This window comes from Hippocampus bargibanti, linkage group LG14, assembly GCF_051943395.1.
Source record: "Hippocampus bargibanti isolate YZ-2025 linkage group LG14, ASM5194339v1, whole genome shotgun sequence".
NCBI lineage: Eukaryota > Metazoa > Chordata > Actinopteri > Syngnathiformes > Syngnathidae > Hippocampus > Hippocampus bargibanti.
In genome coordinates this window covers 16,420,297-16,439,304 of record NC_142747.1, presented here as the reverse complement: position 1 = coordinate 16,439,304, position 19,008 = coordinate 16,420,297, and the positions used below count along the sequence as shown (strand labels likewise).

Sequence of the window (19,008 nt, the reverse complement as noted above, 5' to 3'; positions counted from 1 at the left end):
ACAGCGTCAGCTGTTGTTAAAGCGCTATTTAAATCAATATCTATGTATTGTATTTTGTACATATGCCCTCATTTCAAGCTCAGATACCACCAGACCCATATCACTTAGGAATGAACTCTTGTTTTACTGGTGAAAAAAGAGTCTAAGGTTTCTAACGCTGTATAGAATGTTTATGTAGTCCTAAAACTCAATATTTTGTGGGTCCTGCAATTTGAGTGAAAATGACAAAAACCCTGGCACTGGAATGCACTCTCGCTGCTTGTTTCTCCGTGTGTTCACGCAGGCAGACAAAATACTGCAGATTTTTGTTTTGAAGTCAAGGGTATTTTGTTTTTGGGATGGAGTTTGAGTTAAATTGGGACCCTAGCACAACAGTGTTTGTGCAGTTTAATCTTCAGGTAAAAATAAATCCAAATTAAGGATAGCTTTCGTCGTGTTGCCTCGCGCCAGAAACTACAATTGTCTCGAAGCACGAGGCAATAAGCTAGCTGTTACTGCTACCTGTCGTTATGATGGAGAACTACAGAAATACCTTGGCTTACGAACTTAATTGGTTCCCAGACAGAGTGTGTAAGGTGAAAAGTGTGTATCCGAAAAAAGAATTTCTCATACGAAACCATAAAAATGAGAATAATCCGATGGCATGCCTAACAATATCTGGTGTGCCGTGGCACAGCGTTTGAAAAACACTGCTGTAGGGCATCAAGCGGTTGTGCTCAGAGCTAAAGTCAATAGCATCAATTTTAACTCCGTGTTAACCATTATAGGTCTACGATCAACTCCACGGAGAGTTGACAATTTTCTACCCGCCGTCTATTGCGTTCATACATAATTCATTGAACCATCAATAATTCACCATGGTGACATTACCAATAATAACAATACTTTTGTTTTCACGTGTGTGGTTTAAAAAATGTGTTGCCCGGGTAACAGAGATGAAACAAAAATTCCCAGGAGGAGGGATGGGAACATAGGAAAAGGACAGAATTCCCCCCTGATCCCGCTTTGTAGCGTTGTCACACTCTCCGCCTCTCTCCCGATCCCGCCTCGTCACACACACACATGCACACACACACTTTTTGCACGCATAAATAAACTAGGTCAGATAATACAAACCCCTGAAGGCTTTTCTGTTTTGTCTCTTTAGGATTTCAGGGAAACTAATGGAGAGACTATTTTTGGGAGCCAAGCCCACATCTCCGCGCTGCTCCTGTGCCGTTGCGCTTTCTCTGGAAATAATCATGGCTGCCTTTCATGAAGGAGAGAGCGCACGCATGCAAAGGCAAACTATGGTCAGCGGACAATGTAAGGGGGGCACGTGTTGGTGGGTTCGCAGCTGACAGGCACACTCGCTTACCTCTGGTGTGTTCTTCTTGAACTCTCGGCTAAGGTCGATGAGCTTCTTCCTGGACTGGTCGCTCTCGTCCTGTCTGTTGGCGAGCTGTGTGGCGGTGGCATCGAGTTCTTTCTGCAACACAAGTACAACAAGTTTACAATTTAAAAAAAAAAAAACAATGAATCTATCATTACAGGGATACCTCGGTGCTCGACCATAATCCGTTCAAGAACCCTGTTCGAAAAGCAATTTGTTTGAACACCGAAACCATCTCTTTGCTCCTGTCACGTGCGAGTTGACAGCGGGGGTCGGGGCTGCCTCTCCCGGCCGCCCTCCACCTGCTGTCAATTCTCTAATCACGGACACGGGGCATTTATACGGTTCGCGATCACCTCGCCAATACCGGATGATTGACTCACCTCACCCCATACCTGGACTCTTCCTTCGATGCGCGAGTGCATCCGGTCCGAGGTATTTTCCCGGCGTCCCGTAAATGTATGTCATCTTCCGGGATTGTGTAATTTTGCACCCTCGTGTGCCATTTGCTTTTTGGCGTAGTAAGCGGGTCGGATCACCCCCTGCCTTCTTACTCGCTGTGTTTTCTTTTATTTGTGAATCAACATCCTGCTTGGTTAGTACGTCTCTGCCGCCTGCTTTGGGATCCCAAACATTCCGACAAGTCAGCTGCCGTCACTCTCGCTCGGAACGTGACAGCTACGGATGACTCGGATACAGGATGTTCTTTTCTCTTCAAATATCTATCCAATGACACTTGCTCTCACTCCCACAGCCACATCACGAGATTTCACAGCCTCCTTATTCTTTAATATCGTACTGATCGTAGATTTCGCCATGCTGTATTCCCTCGCCAGATCAGACACTCGCACACCTCCTTCATATTTTGCGATTCTTTCTTTTTTAAATGCAATAGTTGTACGCACTACTTTTATTTTTATCACTTTTCGCAGCACTTACTCTCTTTGGAGGCATGATTAGTGGCTAAAACTCTTCGTACACCTATATTAAACGCTAGAGCAAAACGCAGAACGTCCGCAAGCGACATCAGTTGATCACCGAGAGAGCGATACACCCGTACGCCGCTCAGCACCCCACCCTCGCGTACGCACTCACGCGTCGTATTGGCATTCGAACACCGATTGTTGTTCGAACTACGAAGCAAGAATTTCTCGAATATTTTGTTCAGACTCCGATTTGTTCGAACTGTGAGACGTTCGAAAACCCGAGGTTCCACTGTATTTACTCATAGTTGATCAAGCGAATGAAGTCAAATGCCAATAAAAGGCGTATAATACACCAACCCATTTGACTGACATCCTTCAAGGTCAAGATTCAATACATACTAGTAAAGTGGAAATGCATTTAAATCCAGGTTAAATTGATTGCTCTTTTCCAATACTAATAATAATAATAACAATAATAATAATACACTTCTTTTTATTTATTAAGCTATCCAGTCGTCTATCTTGCTAGCTACCTAGGTAGCTATCTATTTGCTATCTATTAGCTATATAGCTAGCTGGCTAGCTATTAGCCATGTCCTTGAGAGTTTTGAAAGGTGCTTATAAATACAAGGTATTATTATTATTATTAGCTATCTTCTATTAGCTAGTGAGCTAGCTTTTTAACTATTTGTCTTCCGGGTTGAGTGAACGCTAGCGCGTGTGGCTGCCGCTGCTCTGCTACAGAAAAACTTATCCTGTGACTGTAAAGTGACCTTGAGAGTTTTGAAAGGCGCTTATTAAAGGAATGTACGAGAATAATAATAATGTATTTTTATGTTGAAATATAATATTGAAATGTATACAATAATAATAATATCTTCTTTGTACTTCTTCAAAGAAGTACAGGTGACGGCTGAAGAAACCTTTTCATCAATGGACCACTCCTGTACGACTGAGAGCTTACACAGAAATAACAATAATAACAATAACAATAATAACAATAATAATATTTTATTTATGAGCGCCTTTCAAAACTCTCAAGGTCAATTTAAAGTCACAGGATAATTTTTTTTCTGTGGGTGAGCACCGGCAGCCAGATGCCCCAACGTTCACTCAACCCGGAAGTAACTCAAATAGATAGAAGGCTAGCTAATAGATAGCTAGCTAGATAGCCAATAGATATGTAGCTATCTATATAGCTAATAGATGTAGCTAGATAGCCATTCATTAGGGGTACACCTTATACTCCGAAAATACGGTACTCAGCAGTATTGTATGTAGTCCTAGACCCCGACTAGAAACACCGTGGTGAAATAACCCGGCATGTTGCTACAGCTGAGAACAGAAAACCACAATATGGATGTCCCGCCTAGTAAACTAAGCTGCACAATCAAGTGTCATCACTTGCCACCGCACGAGTCTTGGCAAAAGGCCGCGACTCCAACGCTTCACTTTTCACAGCAATTATCGAGCGACAGCTCCCGGAAGACCCCCGCCAGACAATCGCGGCCAGGGCGCCGCCAATCCGTACGGAAAGCGAGACCCGTCTTTATTGTGTCCATTCTGCATTCCTATTAAAAGTTATTTATGGGCGCTCGTTCCAGATGATGATGAGCCAAGAGCTGACATTAACAAGACATTGAAGGCCTTATAAAGATCGTATCGAGCCATGCTCAGATTGTGTTGCTGTTGGATTCTTGCCCTCTGTCACGCTTTTTTTCCTCCCTCTATCTTTCTCTCTCCACTCATCATCCAAAATGCAGTACTTCACTGTTCAAATTCTTCTCTTCCCCCTCCTCCTCCACGTCCTGTGAGGCCACCCACCCCTGAGAGTGATTAAACGCTGCTGAAGGGCCGTTATGCTAACTAACACACTAATCATTTAATACACACATTACCACAGGGGCCCTTGTGGCTCCGTCTGCTGACAAGGTCCCAAAACACACTCACGCACACATTGCCCACCTCCCACGATAATACTAAAGAAATAGTGCGATCCAGTACTAATGAGAACCCACCCCCTGCTCCTCCATCAGCATTAAATCAAATTCCTCAAGTCGACGTGTATCTTGTTATATCCACATCTATGATAATTTAAAAAAAAAACGGAACTTGGTCAAGCGTTGCTGTAGCGGTTAATGCAGCAGCAGCACGGGACAAAAAAAATTATAACAAAAAAAGCTAAATTCGTGCTCTGGTTGCCCATGGAGCAGTTGATGTAGCAGCCTGTCTGCCTGTGGCCATGGAGCAGCTGCTCTGTGTGTTAGTCAACTCAAGCGAGTGCGGGAGCTTGTACGCCCGATAAATAAATACAAATGTAATAATAAATTTAAAAAGAGAAGGGGCCATGATAAATTGTAATCGCGTTATATTCAATGTTCAAAAATATCGATGTTGTAGGACTGGTAAAGCTGGGATGGGTGACAGTGATGTTAGATCAGCTGTCTGAAAGAAAAAATAACGGTGGTTATCGATGAAAATGAAATTTTTAAACACATTTAGATTTTTTTTGTACTTGAGAGTGAGGTAATGGTCAATTTGATTCGTTCATGAGATCATTGATATTTATGACATCGTCAATTTTCACTCAATCGTTCTCACCCATTGTCCTCGGATGAACCATTCTGCGCAACGGTAACATTTTAAAAAATATTGAACATCCCTGGAACAGAACAACGAGGCCCGAGCTTAAAAAAAGAGCGAGACTGTGTGAATTGTTGGCAATGTTGAAATTTGTTACGTAAAGTGTTTTTGTGTGTGTAACCACCAGTGTAGCGAATATAGAGAACACTATGGGAAAATGTGTTAGCATCAATCAAGTCAAGAAAGAAAGCAACATATTGTATAAAATTAGAAAGGGCTGAGCTTATTGGGAACAATTCAATCTGTCGGTTTACGGTCTGAAGAGGAACAAATGACGTCAGCTATGGGAAGTTGAGCTAAAGCGAGCTACACACATACAAGCTAGCACAACACATTTGTTGGTAGGCGTGGAACCGTCTGAAAACCTGCAATATGGCACAGTTCCACATTGCTACATTATGCCCAATACAGTATTGTGATGGGAACCGGAGGTCATAAATCTGTCTTGTCGAGAAATATTAACACGATTAAAATTATGAAATAATAATAATAAATAAACAAAAACAATAAAAAAAAATCAGGACCCAATTTGTCATGACATCTGAAAATCTGATTTCTATCGCAATTGTATTTATATATTTTTATTATTATTTTATTGTTATTTATAATGTGAACTGTGGTTTTATTTAGGTGGTTGTTTTGTCTCCATTTCTTTTTATTTATCTAGCTGTCCAGCTAGCTGGCTACCTTGCTGACTACCTAGCTAGCTATCTACTTGCTATCTAGCTATCTATTAGCTAGCTAGCTCTGCCGCTGTTCACCCACAGTAAAACTTATCCTGTAAAGTGTCCTTGATAGCTTTGAAAGGCGCGTATAAAGACATAAAATAAAATGTATTATTATTATTATTATATATGAAAATAAAGTCAATATAAAATGCCTTTTAGGCACCTTTTTACCCCTCCACCCCCGACCACAAAAAAAGTGTCCCTCTATTGAAGTTTTTGTATTAAGTGAATAGAATGCTGTTTGAAATGTGTATTTGTCAAGTTCCCATACTGTTTTTTTTTTCAACAAAGTACTATATTTTCCGCTGTGTGAGGCGCATCCAAAAGCCTTGATTTTCTTATACGCAGGTGCGCCTTATATGTAGAGTAATATTGTGCCGCAACAGGGCACTCAACTACTGTCAGCAGCCACCGACTGTATTTCCCCCTGTAGAAGAAGTCGTGCGTCACCCCATCCTCTATTGTAGCGCCTTATAATGTGGTGTGCCTTATATTTGGAAAACTTTTATATATTCATATATTATTTTTTGTAAACCTTTTTCATTCGTTGGGGGTGCGCCTTATACTCTGGTGCGCCTTATAGACCAGAAAATACGGTAATTGCCAGCAGAAATACTTTAGCTGACTGGCTGCTATTTCAACAAATATATTTTCGATTTACAAACGTTTTTATTCTGTCAAATTGTTATTTCACGATGTCAAAGTCGCCATTTGATGTTTGACAACGTGCAATTGCACAGTGTGACAAAACAAAAGTCGAGAACAAATATCCGTTCTGCAATTATCGACCGTTTCAACCTCCAGTGAAGAAACAATACAAGACATATTTATTTATGTTGCGCTTTTCACAACAGCTTCAGTCGTAACAAAGAGCTTTACAGAACAGTTAACATAAAATCACAAAATTACAGACAGTCATGCGATGTAAACAACTTTTCTTGCATAGGCTTTGTTGTAAGACAAAATTCTGGTCACTGAAAACATCAGAGTGGTTCCTTCAACGCATGACAACAACAATAATAATACATTGGATTTCTGAGCACCTTACAAAACTCAAGGCCACTTTACACTCACAGGATCAGTTTTTTTTTGTGGGTGAGCAGCGGCAGCCACACGCGCCAGCGTTCACTCAACCCCAAAGTAACTCAAATAGATCGAAAGCTAGCTCACTAGCTAATAGATACAGTCGCTAATAGATAGCTACCTAGCCAGCTAGATAGCTAAATGATAGCTAGCTAGATAGCTAGCCAGCCAGCTAGATAGTAAATAGATACCTAGGTAGGTAAGTTAATAGCTAGCTAGACTGCAGCTCGCTACAGAAACACTGTGCTAGCTCTGGCCACTCTCAATCCGTCAGGCCAATTTTGTTACCCAAATCACCAATGCTAAAAATATTCTGGCCGTTAGCCTAACTAAACACTTGGTGCATGAAAAGTAGATCGATCGGATTCCAAGTGGGTGAATAATTGTGTGCACCATGCCGGGTGAAAATGTGTGGTGAGAAGAGGTGGGGGGGCTCATACATGGCCGGGGTTTTGTCTATGCAGCAAACTCTCTGCCCACATCAGCAGACTTTACACTCATCTTGCTGATGGAGCGTAACATCCCCAAAGTGCACAATTCCCGCTGTTCATCCACATCACGTCTTCGTGACCACTCGAGAGGTCGCACGATATTCTGACAACCAAAGTATCATTTGAGGTGATGATCTGTTCCATCATCATCAAAATCGAAATAAAACAGGCACGCTCATTTAAACATCAGCTGTGGACAAGGGATCCCAGGTGGTAGCTCAACGCAGGCAAAAATATTTGTTGGCTGGCAAACACTGCCAAAATGAATATATACATGACTGTGGTAGAAAAAGCAACATGAATGCTTAAAGGACAGCCAACACCATTTTTTTTGTTTCCTAACTGACATCAGAAAAATGTTTTATGGCATCTAAAAAACCCAAAACACGCAGGCTGATATTTTTAGTCCAATGCAAAACACAAAAATGAGTTAAAGTGTCCCAGAACTACTTCAAAATGACCTCGGAAATGCTGAGTTTCAGAAGGTCCCGCCCCCTTGTTCGTGACGTCACGCCAGGACATCTTGCCTTGCTCTAGGACAGGGGTGTCAAAGTCATTTTTTTGCCGCGGGCCACATTGTAGTTACGGTTTCCTCTCGAGGGCCGTTATAAATTTGGGGAACCCATTAGAATGTTTAAATCGCTTCAAATATTACATATAGAGCACACAGCAAATTAATGAATAACTCGTTTTCAAATCTGAAGTCAAGAATAATGACTTTTATTGTGGTTGACATATATGAAATTTTGGCTATGATTTTAGCAATCATCATGGAATTTAACAAGTTTGATTTGCTTTCGCGGGCCGAAAAAAATGATGTGGCGGGCCGGATCTGGCCCGCGGGCCTTGACTTTGACATCTGTGCTCTACAATCAAAACAATGGCTTCAGATTCGGAGAAGATGCTTACTTGTTACTCATCCAGTTATGAATATGATTCAAATAGTTCTGAAGAGGAAAGCATAAATGTTTCAAATCAATTAAAGAAGTCCTCCCGTATCAATTCGAGCCGTCAGGACTCCAATGTAGCGTCCCAGAAAACGCACAACATGGCGCCCAAGCTCCGTTGGAAATGGGCTGATTTGTCTGCTGGGAATTTGTGTCCGCGAATATCAAATAGTAGTCTTGGTGCAATACACAACGATTCACCATCGCGTTATTTAGGTGTTTTCCTTCAAATTTTGCCATCAACATGGATCAACACGAAGTTTTCAGACCAAACAAAGTACCCAAAATGCATTGTGTGTTGCTTTCTCTGTCAGGGGCATTCCAGATGTGACGTCACTTCAGGCATCGTCATCAACTCAAAAACAAGACTTCCTGAATATTCGACGCGAGTCTTAAAACGTAAAATATAGCTACATGCCGTGGAAACTTTGTAAAATACGCTCAGTAGAAATCACTTGAAGTGATTTTACAAATTATGGACACAACTTGTCCGGGGCCGTCGGTTGTCCTTTAAACATGAGCTAGCAATGGTAAAGTATTTGAAACCATTAGCAAGTTGATGGCGGCCCAGTCGATAGGTGACCCGATTTGCTTTTAAAGCCACATCACAGTTTATGTTACAAGCAACAAGACTAAAGATAGTTTGGAGCAAAATTGATAGCTTAAGAAGAAAGATGAAGATCTTTCATGTTCTTTTTTTGACCAGTTCACAGATGTCGTGACCGATCTTTGCCACGAGTGAAGATTGACTAGTCACATCAACACAATTTTGTTCTGAAAATGCAAGTTACAATATCTGTGTAACAACACCGGCCTAGTTTATTCATTTATTAAACACACTGCCCAAAAAGAATGATGATGAAAATATGCTTTCAAAAATGGCGGATATACACGCTAATATATCCAATACTCATTCACAAGAGTGCAAAACATCTTGACTTATATTATTCTGAAGCTGTCTTCAAACAAAGACTGCAACCAATATCCTGCAGTAGCAAATTTTGATTTTTAACTCATTCACTGCCAGACATGCAAAAATGTGTCCATGCAAGTGCCAGGGTTTTTGTCATTAAGTAAGTAAGGAAGACTTTTCGCAGGTAAAACCACAAAGTGCTTCACAAAATTTAAAACTGTCACAATAAATCCACAAAAAAAGCATAAAAAGCATGAAAAGTACTAAAAATAACTCCCAACGACAAAACCTACATAACTTTCAATGTGAACCAGAATGTACGGGAAATGTCAACTATCACGCTTGTTAGCCTCGAATGCTAAGCTAAGAGGCTACAGGCGGAATCACTCGAATACCAAGACCCACAGAATATTGAGTTTTGGACTACATAAACATACAATGCAGCGTAAGAAACCTTAGACTCTGTTCTTTCATGAGAAACAAGAGTTAATTCCTAAATGATATAGGTGTGGAGTTATATGTGCTTGAAATGAGGGTGGCTGTCCAAAATGCAAAGCAATACATACATGTTGGTTTATATAGCGCTTTAACAACAGCTGAAGCTGCAACAAAGCGCTCACATGAAAAAAAAGGAAATGCTGCCCCCTTTTGGAAGGGAAAAAAAACATTCCCAGAGGTCTGGTCAGCGCTTTATTGGCACACAAGCAAGAATAAAACAAAACAAACAAATTCAGGATGGCGCTGTACGTCATATTTTCAATTCCCGAATAAATTTGGTAAATGTACCTGTGGAGTATGTTCCAAAAGCTAATCATCCAAACATTTTAAACCAAAAAAATTATAGTTAATTGCAAAACCGAAAAACTGACATACCAACAGAATATTTATCACCGGCGAATCGCTGTGAACATTTGCACAAGCACTCATTCAAAGCTAAGGCAAACTCACACAAACAATTCATCCACTGTGAAATATTTTGAAGATAATATCACAGATTTCTTGGAATGGTAGTGAGGAAAAGTAGTTTAGAAAATTGATGAATATATGAATGAATGGTTCATAAGGAGGAAATGGCTTCGAAATGTGAGATTTTGTTCCCTTGAATAAAGACCTAAAGCATAAAACCAGTCAGGCAGGCTAAAACTGTAGAAATGTATTGACAATATCATTGATTTCATATTTCTTACTTAAATTACTTAAATTACTTACATATTTAGAACTTAAAATCTGGTCAACATTTGATAACATCCATGTGACTGCTGCAGTCGGCCTCCTTGACCAGGCCAGGCCGGGCTGGCCCTCAGTAGCAGTTCCTGTCCTGGTTCATTTGGTCATCCGGTCAGCTGTAAAGACGATTGGAACAGATTGCCGACACTCCCTAGAGAGACGTCCAACGCCACCGTGGCCAAATAGCTTCCCGTCCGGCGCTCCGCACGTGTATGCTCACACATGAATGCCCAGGCGGGCAGCCACACTAACTTGGGGAGTCCAAGCCTTTCCACTTTCTTGCTCACATGTTTGATGTAACCGGTCTGACAAAGTGGACAATGTTTGTACTAGCACTCAAGCTCGGGCCAAACAGATACGAGCATCCCTCATCGTAGGACCTACGCCTACCCACCTATCACCATCAGTACAAAGAGGAAGATTTATGTAATCGAAATAAAAGCTCCGAGAGAGAGAGAGGTACATACCTGCCAACGTCTGAAACCAGAAAAAGCCTCGTAATACGCCATGGTACAGGTCAGTTCGCATGCGCAGTAACCTGGATTGTCTTGCCTGAGTATGAAGTCGACGACTGGCCTGATTGCCCCATTTGCCCTGGTATCACCTCATCAGCATAACTGCGCCTATGTTGTCTAAGCAGTCTGTTGTACGAACGATCCAAATTGAACCTCACACCACCATGGCGGTTTAGTGAAGGATTTTGCTTTTTCATAAAAATAGCTTCTTTTACTCACCTTTCAAACCATCTATTTTCTTTCGCTAAGAACTCATTGTCGTCAAATGAGTGGTTGTTAGCTTTTAGGTGTACTGCCGATTGAGGCCCACTAGTATTATCCCTGCGATATTGATAGTCTTTTTTGAGAATTTGTTTAGTCTCCCCAATGTATTGCTCTTTACAATTTTTATTCTTACAGTGTATCGAATAAACTACATTACTTTGTTTTTCAGTTGGCAGCCTATCTTTTGGATGCACTAATTTTTGCCTTAAAGTGTTTATCGGTTTGAAATAAGTAGGAATTTTGTGTTGCCAAAGGACTCGAGTTCTTCAGAAACTCCTGCAATGTAAGGTACTGCTACTCCTCTCCTTTTTGTATCTTCAGAATTTTTGGTTTCATTCCCTATTCTTTCCTTTTGACATTTGTTAAAAGACCACTGAGGCTACCCACAGTTAGTGAGTGCTCTCCTGATATGTTTTGACTCCTTTTCTCTCTACCTCCGACGCTTGTTGGTATTAGTTTAGCCCTATGGTGGAGGGTTCTGATAACTCCTAGTTTGTGTTGTAGAGGGTGGTTAGAATCGAAAAGATGTACAGCGTACTGCAACTTTTATACAGGAATTGTAATCATTTACACGAGCCGCTATTAGCAAAGGTTGACAGGTATGAAATTCAAACTCGCGTCATTTTCACCTTTTCTTGAGCGAAGTCTAACTCCTGGAAATGCATGGGAGTATTCCTCACGAAACGACTGTAGTTTTCTTTTACTTTTCACACTTTTTGTAGATATTTCTCTGGCAGATGCCATTACACGGCAATGATAAAAACAACGCTAACTCTTGAGTCTCAATTCCAGGAAGGAGCCGTCACTCTGGATTCCAGGAAAGACCCATACCACGCATGTGCGCAATTCATCGAAAGGAAGCTAACAGCTAGCACTGTGCCGATCGCCTGTTCTCGTGTTTTGAATTAACGTTGAGTACAGTACTTACTATTTTGACGATTTTGGATTTATTGGTTTTATTGGAAACTGTAATTTTCATTATTAACCTGTAACCTGGAATGGGACAATGAAAACCACAGTTTTTATGGCAAAACCGGAGTAGTTGGCAGGTATGGCTACAGAGAGAGAGAGACAGAATCAGAGGGAGAGAGAAAGTGAGATCTTCTTTTTGAGCAATTCATTCCAATTACCCCAATAAGCCCGATTAATTAAATGGGAGTCTCCCAATCAGGCATGTCTGATTATGCCAATTTTATTGATTACTCCGCTAAATGAGATAAGCGGAGACAAACAAGTATCCTTACTTTATGGAATTTCTTGTGCCCTCATTCTCCAGCGATGCAGAGACAGATAGGCCTTGGGAATGACAACAAAGTTATTGTTGTGTACACAGTCTGCAAAGTCGATCTGCAGCCTGCTATGGTAACCGTGGGGGACGCGCACGGTAGAGGAAGAGGGGGCAGAAAAAGCAAGAGATAGAAGAACACCAGCCTTTGGATCTCATTCTCTGAAGAGTAATTGGAATTTTAACCGCTAGAAATACATTGTTTACACCATTTGGACAGCGAGACATGCCATGGAGTCTACCATGCCAGCTCAAGTCCAAACACAATGTAGGTGCAGCTCCACAATCACTGCACACTTGACGCATTCATCTAATAAAGTACTGCCTTTGAGTGGGAGCCAGCTTTAAAAAGAAAAAAAAAAGACACAGACAATAAATTTAGTACTTCTCGGAAACACAAACAACATATTCGTCACACTACAAAGGCAATTCATATTTTTAAATAAAACATTTGTGAATGTGTTGCAACGTGGGAAGCCTTTTAGAGGCTTGTGACAGATGTTGAAGAGATGAAGTTCTCCGCGCTTGCCTGCGCACTCGCTAATCTGTCTTTTTTATCGCTGCCAAGTCTGAGGCGGTTATGTGGTTATGATAGTAAACAGAAATGGCGTCTGTAAAGATTCCTTATCTGGAATCTAGAAGGGCTACGTCTCAAACCCACCTAACCCCCTCCCCACAACCTCCCACCATCAACCATCTGACTGTTCTGTATGCCATACTTACTGTGCGGGGGTGGAATGGCGAGGTTGGTGGCTCAGTCAGGAGCGACACGCTCGCTTCAGCGACACGCTACACGAGAACAGATCACAGGTGACGCCCCCTCAAAACACAGCACAACAGGGGTGCAGATAACAGGCCTCCATCCTTCCTTGCACATCTGCCTGCGTGCCTACTTTCAGCACGGTTGGGCTTTAAATACAACCGTGCTTCTGCGCCAACCGCACGGTGTTCTTTGAAATTTACATCCCAAAATTTGGGAGGCATGTTCGTAGAGTTTTTAAATGGTTTGCAACACTTTTGTTCAGGATGTCAGAAAAAAATCAGAGTCGCAGATAAAAGGAAAAGACGAGAAATAAAAATAACTTCAAGTCATTTTTTTTTACCAGATTTTCAAGAGACAAGTACAGAAGACGCTATCCTATTTACAAACATTGTAGTTCCGAACAATGGTACATACGAACATTTTTGTAGTAACTTGTAGTATGACCCTGCGCCTCATACGCCTTATATATGAAGTCCAATGGAGCCACAACAGGTCTCGCAATGACTGTCAGCAGGCAACCACTCCATTTTTTAACATCTTGTGGTGTTAACAATTTCACAATTGTGGGACTAGCTATCTAACTAGTTATCTGGCTATCTAACTGACTATGGAGCTGGCTACCTAGCTAGCTATCTTCTCTCTATTTGCTATGTGTTAGCTATCTGGCTGGCTACCTGGCTATCTAGCTAGCTATCTATTAGCTGTCTATTAGCTAGCGTTCTAATTATTTGAGTTATTCCGGGTTGAGTGAACGCTGGCGCGTGTGGCTGCCGCTGCTCATCAATAGAAAAACTTATCCTGTGACTGTAAAGTGACCTTGAGTTTTGCTTATAAATGAAATGTATTATTATTATTCTCTCCAGTTGTACATATCTTTATAGAGCATACATTTTATTAAATAATTTGTAACAGATTCGTTTATTAATATGAAATGTTTATTTTTTCACTACAAACCTATACAGGTTACTTATAAAAGCCTTAAACATACTTATATAAACCTTAAACATACTTATATAAGCCTTAAACATACATTCCATACATAATATAGCACTGAAGCAACAAATTCAACTTACAAACGACCGCTCAGAACGTATCTTGTTCGTAAGTTGAAGAGGGTCTGTATCGCACAAAATGTCTGCCCAAAAAGGCTATTTTTCCCCAACACACAAAAAAAAAATTCATCCATATATTATCCAGACCGCTTTATCCTCATCAGGGTCACGGGGGTTGCTGGAGCCTATCCCAGATGCCTTTGGGTACTAGGCGGGGGACACCCTGAATTGGTTGCCAGCCAATTGCAGGGCACAACATGTATTTCTCCAAACCCCACCATGTATCTTTCTAAATTCTTGGTGTATTAGACTCAGATAGAAGTAAGTGGCCATTCAAAGGGAGTCTCCGAATTTTGACATACCGTCATTTTCGGAAAGTCTAACTTGATTGATCTTCAAACCTTAATAATATTCATTTTTTTCCTTCGTGAAGTCAATCAGACTTGATAACCTGAAACAAGCGAGGACTTACGCCTGAAGTCAACAACGGTTGGATCCTAACAAGAATCTTGTAGTCTCTTGAGTGTTTTTCTTAACAGATCCATATCTTGCAGCAGCGCGAGAGCTGTCAAGACTAACCTCGCTGACGCTGATGGAGTCCTGGATCAAAAGCAGCCTTTTTACACGGCAGCCTCGTTTATATTGATCCATGTTTTTTTTCTGCTGAGAGACTGCTTGTTGTTTTATCTCCCCCACAATCGCAGCCTTAACTCTCCTGAAACTCGCTGAGCGCAAGTCATTATTTTGCCTGACCTATTGCCTTGACAATAGGGGGGACGGAGGGGGGTGCGAGGGGAAGAGGGTGTGCCTAAATACAAATATAATGAGACTAAGATGCTTTGTGGCATGGAGGAAGTGCAGTTCACTTGGTCTCATTTTGAAGAGCTGGAATTCAGCCGGAGGGCCGCGTCACAAAGGGTGAGTTGGTGTGGGCTGTGTGATGGGAGGAGAAGGGGGTACGGTGATATGCTAGGGGTGTAAAAGGGCAAGATTTTTCATCCATGCGTTTACAGGGTGGAACGGCTAGGATATTGAGATCCGAGATAGGATCAGAGGGTAGTGAGCTGTTTCAGCCATGATAAAGGCCACGCATTACAAACAGAGCACGGATACAGGGAAAGAGAGTATATCACACCTCTCATCCCTGAATTAATGCTTCCATCCTACCAGGAAGCCATTGCTTGCCAGGGAGAGGAGATTGGGGCGAGGATGAGTTCACAGATACAGACTACCCCCCAAAAAAATGGAAACAATCATGGTGAAGAGGGGGTGATAGGGATTAATCAAGTCAGCCCGAAGAGTGGTGGTCCTCTGCAGGGCGCCTAGCTCAATGGAGATGCCATGGTCCCAAGGACTGGACACACATTTGACGCCGCCACTATCAATTATATGACATCAGATGCACATACAAGCAATCGCGAGTGGATAATGATGGGGTCGGGGGGGTAGGATGGCCACGAAAAATGATTTGCCTCCTGCGGTGGGCAATAGAGTCAACGGGGAAATAAAAATCAATCAAAGTCTGGATGCTGGATATCCACTCATGTTGGTCTTTTAAAGTCTACCAGCCTGGAAAATAGAGTCGTTGTGTAAGGCGCGCAAACTTGTTCAAGATTAGATCTGTTCTCGGTTCGTTAAATAATATGATTTGTTGTGATTCCGTAGGAACTTCCATTTAAGGAAGCTTTACAACTTTATGATATTTGTTCAGTTGCAGGACACTCAAATCAAAAACATTCTCACTCCTTCATGCCCTGGGAACATTCAATCCTGGCTCTAGCGCACCTGATAAAAATAGCTCTGTTAAGGGCACATTGTTAAGCTTTTATTAACACGATTACATCTGCTTGCAAGTGCTGATTTTAAGCATTTAACGGTTACTGAATGCGAGATACACCGCAGTTTTAAAATGTCACAGTTGAAAAACACCTTCAAATTTCCATCAGCGTACACGAGTTGGATTTTATGAGCCCTCAATGTCGGCAAAGTGACTCAACACCGGTCCCTTGACGTTATTTGCGCATGCAGTCAGAGAGCCCTGAAACATTGCAGAGTACAGTGATACCTTGGCTTACAAACTTAATTGGTTCCCGGACAGCGTGTGTAAGGCAAAAAGTGTGTATCCCAAAAATTAATTTCACATAGGAAACTATTAAAATGAGACTAATCCGTTCCCAGGTCCCCATAAAACATACTTTTCTACTTTCTAATTTTCTAAGCCTTAAAACTACACCAAATATACCTTATTTTATGTATAATAAATGTGCTATGGTATTATAATTAAAGACATAAACTGGACTGTATAATAAAGTGGTTTTATTTACCTTTGTGATGGTCGTTGATGGCTTGATGGAATGGAGTGGCCGGTTTCCTCAGCATTAAACACTTGATCAGGAACGTAACCTTCTTTCACCATCTTGAGGAATGATCCATTGTAGGTGCTTTCTCTGCGATAATTTTATCTGGTTCCTCATCAATTGTGTTCTGTTTAGCTGGGTTGATAGGTTTTTGCATCAAGTGTACAGATGGCTTGAGCAGATTGTTTGTGGAGCATGATTGATGGGATATTTTAACCTTCCAGTCTACACTCTGCTTTTGAACTATCAAAGTTTAAACGAGTCCAAATTTCACTGTTTATATCCATTTTATCACCATTTCACTTTTGTTTTTTGTTTCAAGCTCTGTCGTCTCCCTTTAGTGTGTGTGTGTGTGTGTGTGTGCGTTTTCTCACTCTCTCTCTGTCGTCTGCCTGTCTCTTTAACGTCAACACGCCGTCCCGCCACAATCGTTTATATTGCAATGAGTATTCATTTTCATTTTTACAGTACAGTGCCATACAGTATCCTATCCATTGTTGTCAGTGTTAACATCATAATCTGGCAATGAAATTTCACTCTGTGCCACTGTTTTTGTTTCCCATTCGACTGAACCGTGGGGACTCTGCGCGTGAGTCCATGTTAACATGATCAATAAAATGCAACAGTCCTGAACATCGCGATTTGCCGCTAGTTGTAATGCTAATCATCCCTTTGGTGTTGTATGGATCTGGTGTTACACGTAGAGCGGCTTTGGCTGGGGAGTTTGAATGGTTAGCACTTTATGTAATGGAGCCATAGCGTGTCTGAGGTTCCCCGCTTTTGTTTACATTTCTTCCGCTTGCATACAGCGCCTGATAGACCTGACAACAAACCATCGTGATGCTTATGTTCATGCTATCTCATCCGGCAGACTGCAAGAATGATTCAATTTGTACTGTAATCCAATGTCGTTTACATTCATATGATTACAGTATCTCACAGCAAAAGGCATCTTTTAAAGGTGAAAAGGCTGTTTTCTATGGGGGCAGTGTTATTTAATAATTCTCCCCCCAAAATGATAGATTATTTATTTCAGTTTTTCGCCAGGAGTCCAGTACGGAAGAGGATTAAGGCCACTGAAGAAAAATAAAATAAGATTGGCAAGAATCTCACTTTAATTCAGACATTAATGTGAGAATTCTGACTTTAATCTCAGAATTCTCACTTTAAAATCAGAATTATGAGATTAAAGTCAGAATCCTCACTTTAAAGTCAGAATTTTGAGTTTAAAGTGATAATCCCGTCTCCGTCCCTCTCTCACCCCTCACACCGCTGCTATCCTTCCTTATCCACAGTCTCGTCACCTCCCGCATCGATTATTGTAACTCACTTCTCTTCGGTGTCAATCAGAAATTACTCCATAAACTCCAACTAGTCCAATATTCTTCAACCCGGATCATCACTCGAACCCCCTCCTTTCACCACATCACCCCTGTCCTCCAGCAGCTCCACTGGCTCCCTGTTCAACATCAAATCGAATTCAAAATACTTCTGTTTACATTCAAAGCATACAAACCATAACCTTGCCCCTCCCAATCTGTTTGACCTGCTTCAAATCTCCGGTCCCTCTCGGTCCCTCAGATCCTCATCCTCCCTTCACCTCTATGTGCCCTCTGCCCGTCTCACCACGATGGGATGCAGAGCTTTCAGCCGCTCTGCTCCCAAACTCTGGAATTCACTTCCACCCAACATCCGTAATATTGACTCCCGCCCTATTTTCAAGTCCCACCACACAACCTCAAAATCTTTTTAAAATTGCTTTCAATGTCTAGTTCAATCTGCTATTTTATTATTCATCATTTTACTTATGTTTTTTTGTTGCGTGCTTTGTTTTTATTGTAAAGTGTCCTTGGGTGTTTTGAAAGGCGCTTGAAATTAAATGTATTATTATTATTACTACTGTGAGAATTCTGAGATTAAAGTCAGAATCCTCATTTCAAAGTCAGAATTCTGCGCTTAAATTGAGAATTCTAAGAATAAAGTGAAAATTCTGAGAATGTGAAAATTCTGAGACTAAAGTCAGAATCCTCACTTTAAAGTCAGAATTCTGAGACTGAAGTATGAATTCTGACAATAAAGTGATAATTCTGTGATTAAAGTCAGAATCCTTGCTTTAAAAATCAGAATTCTCTCTTTAAAGTCAGAATTGTGCGATTCAAGTGAGAATCTTGCCACCTTATTTTTTTTTTCTTCATTGGCCCTAATCCTCTTCCGTAGTCCAGTGAGCTCAACCCATGAATTCATTTCAAAATATAGACATCAACTTGACCCAGTCAAAGACAAATATGCCAGTGCTGATTTTGTTTAGTCCCATTCCAGCCCAGTTGTTACCGTTTACTAACACAGACCACACTGTACAAGTATGTGTTCCCAAAACAAACAAACAAAAAAAATGTCCATGTCGCAACGTCAACAACAAAACTCACCAGTGGGGGATTTTTT

General features: G+C 41.2%; 1 protein-coding gene across 3 annotated transcripts in view; it reads right to left on the bottom strand.

Annotated features, from left to right (window-relative positions):
• Positions 1-19,008, bottom strand: part of cux1b (cut like homeobox 1b) — a 109,637-nt gene that overhangs the window by 71,614 nt on the left and 19,015 nt on the right. For all 3 annotated transcript variants that reach the window (XM_089014570.1, XM_089014571.1, XM_089014573.1), the window contains exon 2: positions 1,358-1,468. In XM_089014570.1, coding sequence (XP_088870696.1) covers positions 1,358-1,468 — 111 coding nt within the window. The remainder of the gene's footprint in view (positions 1-1,357; positions 1,469-19,008) is intronic.